At 42.6% G+C, this 12169-nt stretch overlaps 1 protein-coding gene across 2 annotated transcripts in view; it reads left to right on the top strand.

Moving 5' to 3' along the window:
- LOC143765279 (glutamine-rich protein 2-like) overlaps positions 1-9709 on the top strand; it is a 45817-nt gene extending 36108 nt beyond the window's left edge. Inside the window, exons 15-17 of one of the 2 annotated variants that reach the window (XM_077251771.1) lie at positions 5016-5240; positions 5516-5675; positions 9431-9709. In XM_077251771.1, coding sequence (XP_077107886.1) covers positions 5016-5240; positions 5516-5675; positions 9431-9586 — 541 coding nt within the window. In that variant the 3' untranslated portion in view covers positions 9587-9709. Of the gene's footprint in view, positions 1-5015; positions 5241-5512; positions 5676-9430 lie in introns of both variants that reach the window. The other variant, XM_077251770.1, reaches the window with a different exon arrangement.
- The last annotated feature ends 2460 nt before the right edge of the window (positions 9710-12169 follow it).

Here is a 12169-nt window from a genome sequence, read left to right as displayed (position 1 = left end):
CATGAGGCCATGAGACCCCCGCTATATTTCTTTCAGGTTTACGCGGGGGGGCTAACATGGCCTCATAGAACCCATTCATACAATAAAAACACAAAACGCTTTAATTGTGGATAAAAATGGCCGTGTAGTTTATTTAGGGTTACATAAATAAATTAATCACCAATAAATAAACTCCATAAATTATAAAACCAAAGTACCAAACTTTTCCAATAAACCAATCCACCCAGACATGGGTGATTTTCCCACAAGGCCATGACTCAGCGAGACATGGCCCCCCCCAAACCACACAGCCATTTTTCAATGATAGTTTGTAAGTCCAAATTAAAAATATCAAGGCCAATATCAGATAAATGAACCAAATCAAGCCTATAAAGGCCCAGTAAAAAACCCTCCAAATCCAAATGCCGGAATGAAAACCCTGAAATTAAAAGAAAAAAATTTTTCCATGGATTTATTGACCCTTCTCCGGATTTTATCTAAAAAAGAAAATTAATTGTTGTGCCACAAAAGTCTGGGAATAATCTTGAAAAAACAAAGTTTGAATCAGGCAGAATTTGTTTAAGATAAATAAAATCGGATCGCATGGCCGATAATAAGTCAAGAGTCCTGATTTTTCCAAGATCATTCCCAGCTACATGAAATATAATTAAATCAGGGGAAGGAAATTTAATTAGCCATTTCTTCACTTCAGCAACCAGGCAATGCCATTTCAAGCCGCGAACTCCATGCCACCAGACCTGAATATCAGAAGGATTAAAGGATAAATATTTAGTATAAGATCGTTGGCTGGCCCTCTTCCTGGCCCAGAAGATAAAAGAATGTCCGACTATCCAAATGACTAGCGGACCTGAAAGAAAAACAATAATTAATAGTCATAAAGATCATGTCGTACATATAATTTGAACCTTTTGGAGTTCCATCTTCCCAATTCCTTTATCCCTGAATCAGAAAGCCCGGCCCTAGAGGCCTCCGTAGCTGCTCCGATTCTAAACGAATGAGATGTGATATTAAGGTGTTTTTTTACCCAAAAAGCTTAAACATTTCTTTAGGACAAAATTAAATTGAAAGACCGTAACCGGAGAAAAATCACTATGAATGAATAATGGGCCCTGTCCCATAGGTCTGACCTTAATCCAATTTGCCATGTTATCAACAGGGCAAATGATTGAGACATGGATTGCTTTAATGTTCAACCTAGATCCCCTGCCTAATTGATCTGTCTTTAATTTTATTATAAATAAAATTAAAAAACGACTCATGAATCTGGACATCCAAAATCATGAGTCCCGAAGGCTCCGATTTCTTAACAGAAACCACCTCACCAACGCGAAGTGCTCCAAAAAAGGACAGAGAAAAAATAGAGCTAAATAATAAGGCTTCCTCAAAACTTACATAAACGTGGATGAGACAGGAGCACAATTCTTTCAATAAAGACAGGGAAATAGGTGGTCTCGAGTCAGGTATAAAATTGGTTCTCCTAAAGCCTTTTAAAAACTGCTTACTGGGAAAAGATTAGTTAAAGCAATACTGCCAGAAAGTTTAAAGGAAAAATGAAACTCCTGCTAGGCATTTCGCTATTGCCGAGTAAGACAAACCGTTTTCTACTATCGATTCAGCAAACTTTAGTGCTGCTACCGGATTAGAAACTGTTGGGTCAAAATAATGTAGGTTGCAAAAATTGTTCCATTTCAGCCATGCAGCCGAATAGTCAGCCCATGATCTATTAGATAACGATTTTTTGATAAAATACTGTATCAGAGTGCAACCATGTCCCAAATTGAAAGGGGTAAGAGGGTCCTTCCGAATCCACGTTGGGAACCTGCAGGAAAAAATTCGACCACTGACGATTTTGTAAAGAGTCAGTTATGAAAAGAAATTTGCTCTTTCCCAACTTTGCTTTCAGGCATTGTAAGACCAATTGTCTCAAAATTCTGTCAGCAAAAGTATTTTTAGAAGATAACGTGTTGATAGAAAAAAAAAAAAAAAAAAAAAAAAAAAAAAAAAAAAAAAAAAATAAAACTACTGCCTGGTTAGTGGAAAGGAGTAAAATCCTGGAATTCTGCATTAGTGATCCCCAAATAAATATTCCTGCAAAAATAGAAAATAAAAGTTCCAACACATTACGTTTGAAGATAGTTTCTTAGACACCCAACTTATTGGCCACTGGATGGACATCCAATGAGAGTCAAATAAAATACTGAAGCCACACTGGCTATCCGCTGTGAAAAGAAAGGGAAAAGAATCGCCAGAGACAAAAGATCTGCCATTATGCTCTGACAAAAAGGAGAGCCAAATTCTAGCATCTTCCTTTAGGTCAGAATGGATACTAACATGCGAATGAGGTGAAGATACACCTTTAGTGGCATCCTATAAACTTCTGCCAAAAGCCCGACCTATAGGAATGACGCGAACCGCAAAATTCAATAGACCTAACAATGATTGAATTTCCTTAAGAGTGACCTTGCTCTTGGCTAAAAAATTTGATAACGCAATGCGCAGTTTAAAAATTTTCTCATCAGGAAGTCAGATTCCATTTTTTGATAATCAAGAGTGATTCCCAGAAACTCGAGGGATCTAGGCAGACTAACTGTTTTTTTTTTTTTTTTTTTTTTTTTTGTTTTTTTTTTTTTTTTTTTTTTTTTTTTTTTTGAGCAATAGGAACACCGAAGTGCTCACACATTTGGATAAATTTATTGAGGGTATCTTCGCATATTGAGGAACCATAAGGACCGATAAACAAAAAATCGTCTAAATAATGGAGGATACCTGCATCCTTACAATTAGTTTGTAAAACCCAATGAAGAAAGGAAGAAAAACTTTCAAAATACGAACATGACAAAGAAAAGCCCATTGGCAGGCACTTATCAAAAAAAAAAAAAAAAAAAAAAAAAAAAGCAGTCATCAAAATAAAAATCTAAAGAATTAAATCCACACGGGTGAACAGGAAGGAGTCTAAAAGCAGACTTAATATCTGACTTGGACATTAAAGCATTAAAACCAAATTTCTTGAGGATAAGTGGTGAATTAGCCGGAAAGAGCCCTCATCTATTTTTTTTTTTTTTTTGGCATAATACCCAATGATGATATATGGAAATTAACAAACAGCGGGGTTAAAAAAGGGCCTGAAACTCTGCTTAATTGAATTTCATTAATAATTTTATCCCTAGCTACCTCAGGGTGAGCCTTTAAAGAGGGTAAATTAGGAACAACAAAACAACCCGCCCCTTTAAATTGTGGGATAAATAATCATTCAGAAAAACCATTAAAAAGCAGCTCACTGGTCTCCTGGTTGGGATATTTGCTTAGCCATACTGACATGTTTGCCAGAATCACTGGCATCTGTGCTTTTTGAATTAGGCTCCTTACGTGAGGACTGTTGAGCTGCTTGTTACTTAAAACATTTAGACATAGGGTGTGAGTTACCACAGAACGAGCACTCATGGCGGAATCTACAGTTGTTCCACTTACAAAAGGAATCGTTGAAAGTGAAACAAACACCGCATTTACTTGAACTAGAAGGGGTGAACGGATAATTTGTGCCTGAAAGCTTCATCATAATTCCAGCTTCCAGGATTATGTCCAAGTGCTGAAATATCTTGCTGCAGAAATGGGGAGATTTTTCACCCAAAACTGCAGCAAAAACAGAAAAAGCTTGCACCCAGTTATTGAAAGATTTAAAGATGGATAAAATGATTATTCCAAATAAGCTCTTTAACAGAAGGGCTTAAATGGAATCCTAAGGGAGACAGCTCACATGTCAGAGCTTCTTTAAAAGAGTTAACAGGGGCGGTGTTAGCTGATGAAATGTCAGAGATTGCAGCACTGTGTACAGCTGATGTGACAGCAAGGGGGGGGGGGAATAGCTTCTTTTAAAGTTTCAGCTAACACTTTCTTTATGATGTCTTCTTAATGTGAGTGTGGGACAGACAAAGAAACATTGAAAGTCTCACCCCTTGATGAATGCTGGTCGTTTCTCTGCTCCATACAGCAGCTGGAGCTCGAGCCCTCCATGTTGGGCAAGCTCATATGGGAAGCTGCTGTAAGCGGCGTTTCTTCATCCTCTTCTGAGTGTGATGACAGGGGATCCTCCCGAACCGGTGGTCTGGACCGCAGCTGCAGAAGCCACCGCTGTTGTAGAATCCAATGACACCGCAGCGCTTTTACGGCTGCTGTGTGTTGAAGACATCCCGGCCGCTTCAGATGAGGCGGTCGGCGCTCTGTCATGACGCTGGCGGTGGAAGTCTCGCGCTGGGCTGCGAGAATTCTGAGGAGGGCGGCGCCGCAACTTCCTTCTTCCTTCTTGGACACTGCGGCTGGAAGCAGGCGGCGACGCCGAAGGAGAGTATGGGGTCCTTTGCCTCCTGCGCCTCCCTGAAGCGGTGGGTGTCGGCAGGACCAGAGAGGCTTGACACGGCGACCGAAGGGTATCTTCTGGAGGATGAGGGACAGCATCGGCAGGCGCTAAGATAGGTTTCATAGCCAGGCACTGCCTCAGCCAGTCCGCTCCATCCTCGCCGTCGGCTCTAGTCAGGAGCTGTTGCAGGAGATTCTCCATCCTGGGGTATGTGTCTTCTTTATCTTCTTCCGCTGACAGAATGACCAGATACCACAAAACAGGTGTGTATATATTCAAAAAAAGAGCGGCAAAGCTGCTTACAGCCAATAGAAAACCGTTACAATAGCTGCCAAACATACCAGAAAAAACTGGATAAAACCAGTTTCACACTTTCAGAGATGACTGACCTGACCTTTACTTGACCTTTCTTCTGACAGAAAGCCATATTAAATGACAGGGTCCATGAGGCCATGAGACCCCCGCTATATTTCTTTCAGGTTTACGCGGGGGGGCTAACATTCTACCCAAAAAGTTTTCCAGTTGGCACTGAAACTGACCTGCAGAACACAAAAGAGCTGTCACATCATCATCGTTCATGTCCTCCACATTCGTCATGTCTTCTGCATGTGGAACAGGTGTATTGAGATGTTGTCCCACTCTCCTCTTATTACATTAATAGATTACAGTCAGGAATTTACCAGGCGAGAAAGGAGGCCTTGCAGCTGGAAATGAGCATCAACCAGTTGCGTGGGATCCATGCCCATATGTGTAAAGAGATTGCAAGAGTCCAACTGCATTTTGGAGGTTCAAATAAAACTCCTAATAAGACCATCACCCACCAGCCACAGACGCATTGTGCCACCCTGGGAAAGTTCTTCCAAAAATCCAGGCCCAACTGCAACATGTAAGTATGAGTTTTTAGGGGCTACAGTCAGAGGAGATGTGGGCAAATAGCATGGCAAATAATATGCAGCAACTTTATTGGAGCGATGGAGCAAAGTTTCCAATGTTGAAGGGAATGAGGCTGAAAGCTGCCAGGTCTCCTGTATGAATATGGTGAAGTGACCATTTGTGTTATAAAAGAGATTAAGAGATTAGCACCAGTAAATGCTTGTATTGTAGGGCTGTATGAGGTGATGGGCACCCGGTTAATCCTATGTTCCTTTTCCATCTCAGTAGTGATCACTTACCTGAGCTTGGTAATTTGGCATCTATGCCCAGCTCGCGCAGCTGTGGAGGAAGTCACACACTAACTTTTTCACGCAAACGCTATGCAAGGTTACCGTCAAACGCTCCGAGTTCAGTGCAGAAGGAAGACACTACTGATGTGCGCTTAAAGGTAAGAAGAGGAGTGCTACATTTGGCAGGTTAAGTATTGGTAGAGACAGGAGTGACAATGGAAATAATGGTGATACAGTAACTGTGACTTTCATTCTTGTCATTTATATATCCCCTTAACGAGCCAATTGTAAGCCAAATTTGACAAATCAATTTACAGTGTCACTTTATGTGGTAATAACTCTGAAACGCTTCAACAGATCCAAATGATTCTGAGATTGTTTTTTTGTGACATAATGTATTTCATGATAGTGGTAAAAATGACTTTAAGAAAAAAATGGAAATTTGGCCAACATTTTGAAAATTTTTCAATTTTCAAACTTTTAAATTTTGTGCCCTTAAATCAGAGAGATATGTCATACAAAATAGCTAATAAATAACATTTCCCGCATGTCTCCTTTACATCAGAACAATTTTGTGAACATTTTCTTTTGTCAGGAAGTTAGAACGGTTAAAAGTTTACCAGCGTTTTCTCATTTTTCCAACAAAATGTATACAATTTTTTTTTAAAGGGACCACGTCACATTTGAAGTGACTTTGAGGGGTTTGTATGACAGAAAATACCCCAAAGTGACAACATTCTAAAAACTACATCAGTCAAAACAACATTCAAGAAATTTATTAACCCCTCAGTTGCTTCATGAGAACTGAAGCAATGTGTAAGGAAAAAATAAACATTTAACTTTTTTTCACAAAAAAAAAAATACTTTAGACCCAAACTTTTTTATTTTAACAAGGGTAAGAGGAAAATGGACCACAAAATGTGTTGTGCGATTTCTCCTGAGTACGCCAATACTCCATTTCTGGGGGAAATATACTGTTTGGGCCCATGGAAGGGCTCGGAAGGGAAGGAGCGCCGTTTGACTTTTTGAGTGCAAAATTGACTGGAATCAATTGTTTGGAGAGCCCCTGATATGCCTAAACAGTGGAAAACCTCCACAAGTGAACCCGTTTTGAAAACTACAGGTACATCACAGAATTTGATAACATTAGGTTGTCATATTGAATATTTCGTCATTGGTGTTGAGCGCAAGTGCTTGCTACTCCAGTTTGCAACGGGTGCCGGGTATGCATTGAGTATCGCGGGTGCTCGAGTGGCATGCTCAAATCCGTGCTCCGCATGTTTCGCGGCTGTCAGACAATATAAAAAAAATGCGGGGATCTGTGATACACCATGCCTACCAGAGCATCCGATGCAACCTAGAGTAGAGAGCACTTGCGGTCAACAGTAGCCATAATATCGTCATCATTTTTTTTTTACTCTTGAAACACCTTCAATTCTAACTCCAACCCTAACACAACCCTAACCTCAACCTCAAAGAATGGAAAAAAATGCAGTTTTATCATTTTTATCTTACTATGGTGGTAATAAAGGGAGATTTGATTTACTATCTATTTTTTTTTTATTTTGATCACTGTGATAAGTTCTATCACAGTGATCAAAAGAAACCAATAGGAAAAACTCCCTATTGTTGCCGGGTAGCGGTCGGCAGATCACGGCGAGCGCACTACGTATGTGCCCGCCATTTTTTTTCCAGGAAGATGACACAGAGGGCTGGGGGATAGAGCCGGATAGAGTACTGAATTTTAAATCTGACTTTTTTTTGTGATAGGTCATTGTGAAAAACACAGATGTTTTGATGCAGGGGCCCTATACCCTTATTTCTCAGCGGTGTTAAAAAGCGGCTCTGAGGAATAAGTAGGAATTTGAGGGCTTATACAGATGTCCTTTTCTCATGTGCAACTTCTGTCAGTTCACGGTATCATTTGCCAGCTCTTCTTCCTCTCCTCTTCCCCTTACTGTTGGAGTTCCTTAAATTTCAGTCCTAGGTCCCCTCTTCTTATCTGTATACACTGCACTTTTTGTACAAACCGTCAGCAGATTTGCATCCTGTATATTACATGGCGTGATCAGTGGCGTAGCTAGAGCTTTCGCCGCCCGGGGCTGTTCCCGAGTTTGGCGCCCCCCCCCCCGGCCCCATACCACACAAAGGTTACCAAAAATAGTATACGACAGAAGGCGCAGAGCCCCACGTATATGGCAGACGGCACACAGCCCCGCGTATACAGCAGAAGGCGCAGAGCCCCGCGTATACAGCAGAAGGCGCAGAGCCCCGCGTATACAGCAGAAGGCGCAGAGCCCCGCGTATACAGCAGAAGGCGCAGAGCCCCGCATATACAGCAGAAGGCGCAGAGCCCCGCGTATATGGCAGACGGCACACAGCCCCGCGTATACAGCAGAAGGCGCAGAGCCCCGCGTATACAGCAGAAGGCGCAGAGCCCCGCGTATACAGCAGAAGGCGCAGAGCCCCGCGTATACAGCAGAAGGCGCAGAGCCCCGCGTATACAGCAGAAGGCGCAGAGCCCCGCGTATACAGCAGAAGGCGCAGAGCCCCGCGTATACAGCAGAAGGCGCAGAGCCCCGCGTATACAGCAGAAGGCGCAGAGCCCCGCGTATACAGCAGAAGGCGCAGAGCCCCGCGTATACAGCAGAAGGCGCAGAGCCCCGCGTATATGGCAGACGGCACACAGCCCCGCGTATACAGCAGAAGGCGCAGAGCCCCGCATATACAGCAGAAGGCGCAGAGCCCCGCGTATACGGCAGAAGGCGCAGAGCCCCGCGTATACGGCAGAAGGCGCAGAGCCCCGCGTATACGGCAGAAGGCGCAGAGCCCCGCGTATACGGCAGAAGGCGCAGAGCCCCGCGTATACAGCAGAAGGCGCAGAGCCCCGCGTATACGGCAGAAGGCGCAGAGCCCAGTATATACGGAAGAAGGTGCAGAGCCCAGTATATACGGAAGAAGGTGCAGAGCCCAGTATATACGGAAGAAGGTGCAGAGCCCAGTATATACGGAAGAAGGTGCAGAGCCCAGTGTATACGGCAGACAGCGCAGAGCCCAGTATATACGGAAGAAGGTGCAGAGCCGGCCCCCGCGTATACGACTGACGGCACAGAGCGAGGTTCCCCTATAACAAACACCTAGCCGATCTTCTTACCTGAACATTCTCATGTACACTCATACATCGGTACATACTGCGCCCTACATAACCCTCGTACAGCAGTTAGTACACAGCACAGCCGTCAGCCTACAGTGTGACGAGTCCTCCCACACACGTGACTGATCACAGGTATCTACGACGTCGGGGTCAGGAAAGGTCCTTTGGCTCAGTCCATCCTGACCGAAGGGGGGGGGGTGTTACAGTGTCCTGGGCTATGGAGATGTGTGCACGCACTGTGTTAAGCATGCACGCCACCCCCACAAGTCTCTCCACTCTTTAGAGACACCACACTCTGCTCCTTTTCATCTGCAGCGTCTCAGTGATGCAGAAACAAGCACTAGTGATGGAGTCGGAGCGTCACAGCTTTGGACTACAATACGCCCCCCGCATTGTGCCGCCCGGGGCGGACCGCCCCCCCCGCCCCCCCCTTCCTACGCCACTGGGCGTGATCTGTATATTACATGGCGTGATCTGTATATTACATGGTGTGATCTGTATATAACATGGTGCTATCTGTATATAACATGGTGTGACTTCTTTGACTGATTTTTTTCAGCTCAGATACAGTGTAGGTATTTTTTCCATTATATTATTAATGTTATACTGTATAATTTAATTGATATTTTACTTTTTTGGATACATTGATGACTTAAAGAGATCTTATGTGAAAATTGCCTGATCGATCAGGTAGCATGAAATTCACACACTGTGTTCATATCCTTGTATGTTTTTTTCTGCTCCTCCTTATTATCCCAGAATGAAGTAATTTTAGGCCAAGAAGGGCACTTCTATCGTGGCAGGAAGGGCAACCATTTACAAACAACTAAGCCCAAAGATAACAAGAGAGTTACTTCTGCTAATCTTAAAGAGAAAGAAAATCTTTCTGAATATTCTACTACCACATCTTCATAAATCTCTTATGGAAAGAAGGCAACAATATTGTTACATATGTTGCCAGAGTAATTGAAGTAAATCTGTCTATGTGATTGACATGACATCCCATCGCCAGCCTTAAATATATGGCTTCGGCACAAAGATGTATGTATTCTGTCTTTTTTTTAGTTAATTTCTCCACAATACTTGCTTTCATCTAATTAAATATATTTCTACCACATACTGTATAGTGTATGTGACATATAGTGTAATGCCACAATACAGTGCACATAAATACCATTGTCATACTCTACCAATCAATTATGTTACCATACAGTTCACAAATAACACACATAATTATTACATATGCATGCCGCCATTAACTGCGGGACTAGAGTGCTCTCCATAGATAATAATGCCAGCAGGGCAGTGTGCCCCCATAAACAATGCCTGCTGAATGCCTCACATTCATAACACTGCCAATCATGAACAATACTGCCAACAGAGTGAACACTAGTTATCTTTGGGGATTGAAAAATATAAATGGGTTAAAGAAGAATAGACATGGGGAAAAGGGAATTGAAGGATATTTTTTCGCTTTAACAATACTGATAAAAGGCATGACGAATCTTAGTTATGAGGAAATACTGAAATAATTAAATCTATTTAGTCTTGAGAAGACACTTCTAAAGGGGGACATGATAGGTGCAAGCACATAAATGACCCATGCAAAAAATATGGTCAAAAGCTGTTTTATGTGAAACCCCTTCAAAAGACTAGAGGGCTAGTGATGATCGAACCCGAACTGTAAAGTTTGGGGTTCAAACTGGACTCCTAGCATCCGTGCTTGGACCCTGAACACCAGGGCAGGGAATAAGTATTTTGGTGCCCTAGGCAGATGAAGCAAATGGCGTACCCCCCCATCCGAAAGCAAAAGAATCACTCAGAGATTAAGGTAGCAGGACCCCTAATAAACCTCCCCTCTTCCCATCTGATGGGTTAGGTAGCAAACTAAAAATGTAATCAAAAGTAAAAAAAAGTGGTATACTTTAAGGATGGGACAGGGAGTGTAATTTCAAAGTTAGATACAGAATCAATCATTTTTTGAGGACCATTTACACAGTACAGGTGAAAAAATAGCGATATTCATCCCTGATGTCCTATATTTCAAATGTATAACCCAAGGATAGTTATGCAAACTAATAAAGTGTAACTATAATCGGGGCCACTTGGTTTCAATTAAGGGGTCCAACATTTGGCAGATACCCTAATGGAAAATAAACAGACCCCCGTTATCAGTGCCGGACTGGAGAGCCAGGGGATCACCAGTAATCAATGCTAGGGGCTCGCTTTTCAACTACATGCAAATGTGACATTATCTTTCTTTAGCCACAAATTTGTATGACAATGAACTGGGTAGATTGTTAAAGCAATAAGATGCTGCCTTTGTCTGAACATAGTGATTCAAGTATGTAGTGCTAAGTACTGCACATATAAGAGCGTGGTGGCCCACACCTGTCCAGGGGCCCACCATAGGATTCTCCTGTTCTCCTGTGGGTCAGTCCTAGCCTGCCCATTATATAAAAAGGGATACTTCTGATGGGTTTTGCATTCGGCATATGTCAAACACAGCTTGCACAAAACTGGTGGTGGTTGTGGTGATGTATTCTGGTCTGTTGACATATTATTCATCTAGTGTTCATCAGATAGACAGATTGCTGGGTGGGGCTGGGAAGAATCCAGCAGTTATGGTACATATCGGTTCCAATGACAAAGTTAGAGGGAGGTGAAATGTCCTCCAATGTGGTGTTTTCGGAAATACTGCCAGTGCCATGAGCATCACTAGAAAGACAGCGGGAGCTTAGGGAGATAAGTGGCTTAGAAATTGGTGCAGGAAGGAAGGGTTTGGGTTCATGGAGAACTGGGCTGACCTCTTTGTCGGCTACAGGCTCTAAGGTAGGGACGGGCTTCACCTCAATAGAGAGGGTGGAGCTGTGTTGGTGGAAAAAATGGTCAGACAGATGTAGGAGCTCTCAAACTAGGATCTGGGGGAGAGGGTAGTTGTGCTAATAAGGGGATAGATAGAGTAGGCAAAGAGAGTGAGACAGAAAGGGTTCAATGAGAATTTGGGGGGGGGGCTGGGATATGCAAGGAAAGTAGGGAGCTGTGTAGGAGTAACAAATTTGCTAATAGTATTAAATGTCTGCTGACAAATGCAAGAAGTCTAGCATTCAAAATGAATGAACTGGAGACTCTTATATTGGTCGCAGAATACGATGTGGTGGGCTTTACAGAAGCCGCACTGGATGAAAGCCATGACTGGGTAACAAGTGTAGAGGGTCACACTACATTTAGAAAGGACAGGAAAGACAAAAAATGTGGAGGGGTGTGTATTTTTGTATAATCCAACTTAAAACCTGTTCTCAGTGATGACATTGTGGGGAGCTACAACAATATAGAGTCAGTATGGGTAAATGTACATGAGGATGGCAATAATGGAAAGCTGCTAGTTGGAGTTTGCTACAAGCCTCCAGATATAGCTGAACAGGTAGAGGATAAAATGCTGCAAAACATTAAAAAGCCAGTATATAATAATAGGGTGCTTATTATGGGGGATTGTAA

The sequence above is a fragment of the Ranitomeya variabilis genome, chromosome 4, assembly GCF_051348905.1.
Source record: "Ranitomeya variabilis isolate aRanVar5 chromosome 4, aRanVar5.hap1, whole genome shotgun sequence".
Classification (NCBI taxonomy): domain Eukaryota; kingdom Metazoa; phylum Chordata; class Amphibia; order Anura; family Dendrobatidae; genus Ranitomeya; species Ranitomeya variabilis.
Note: the sequence above shows the minus strand (reverse complement) of the source record. Positions and strands in the feature narration are given on the sequence as shown.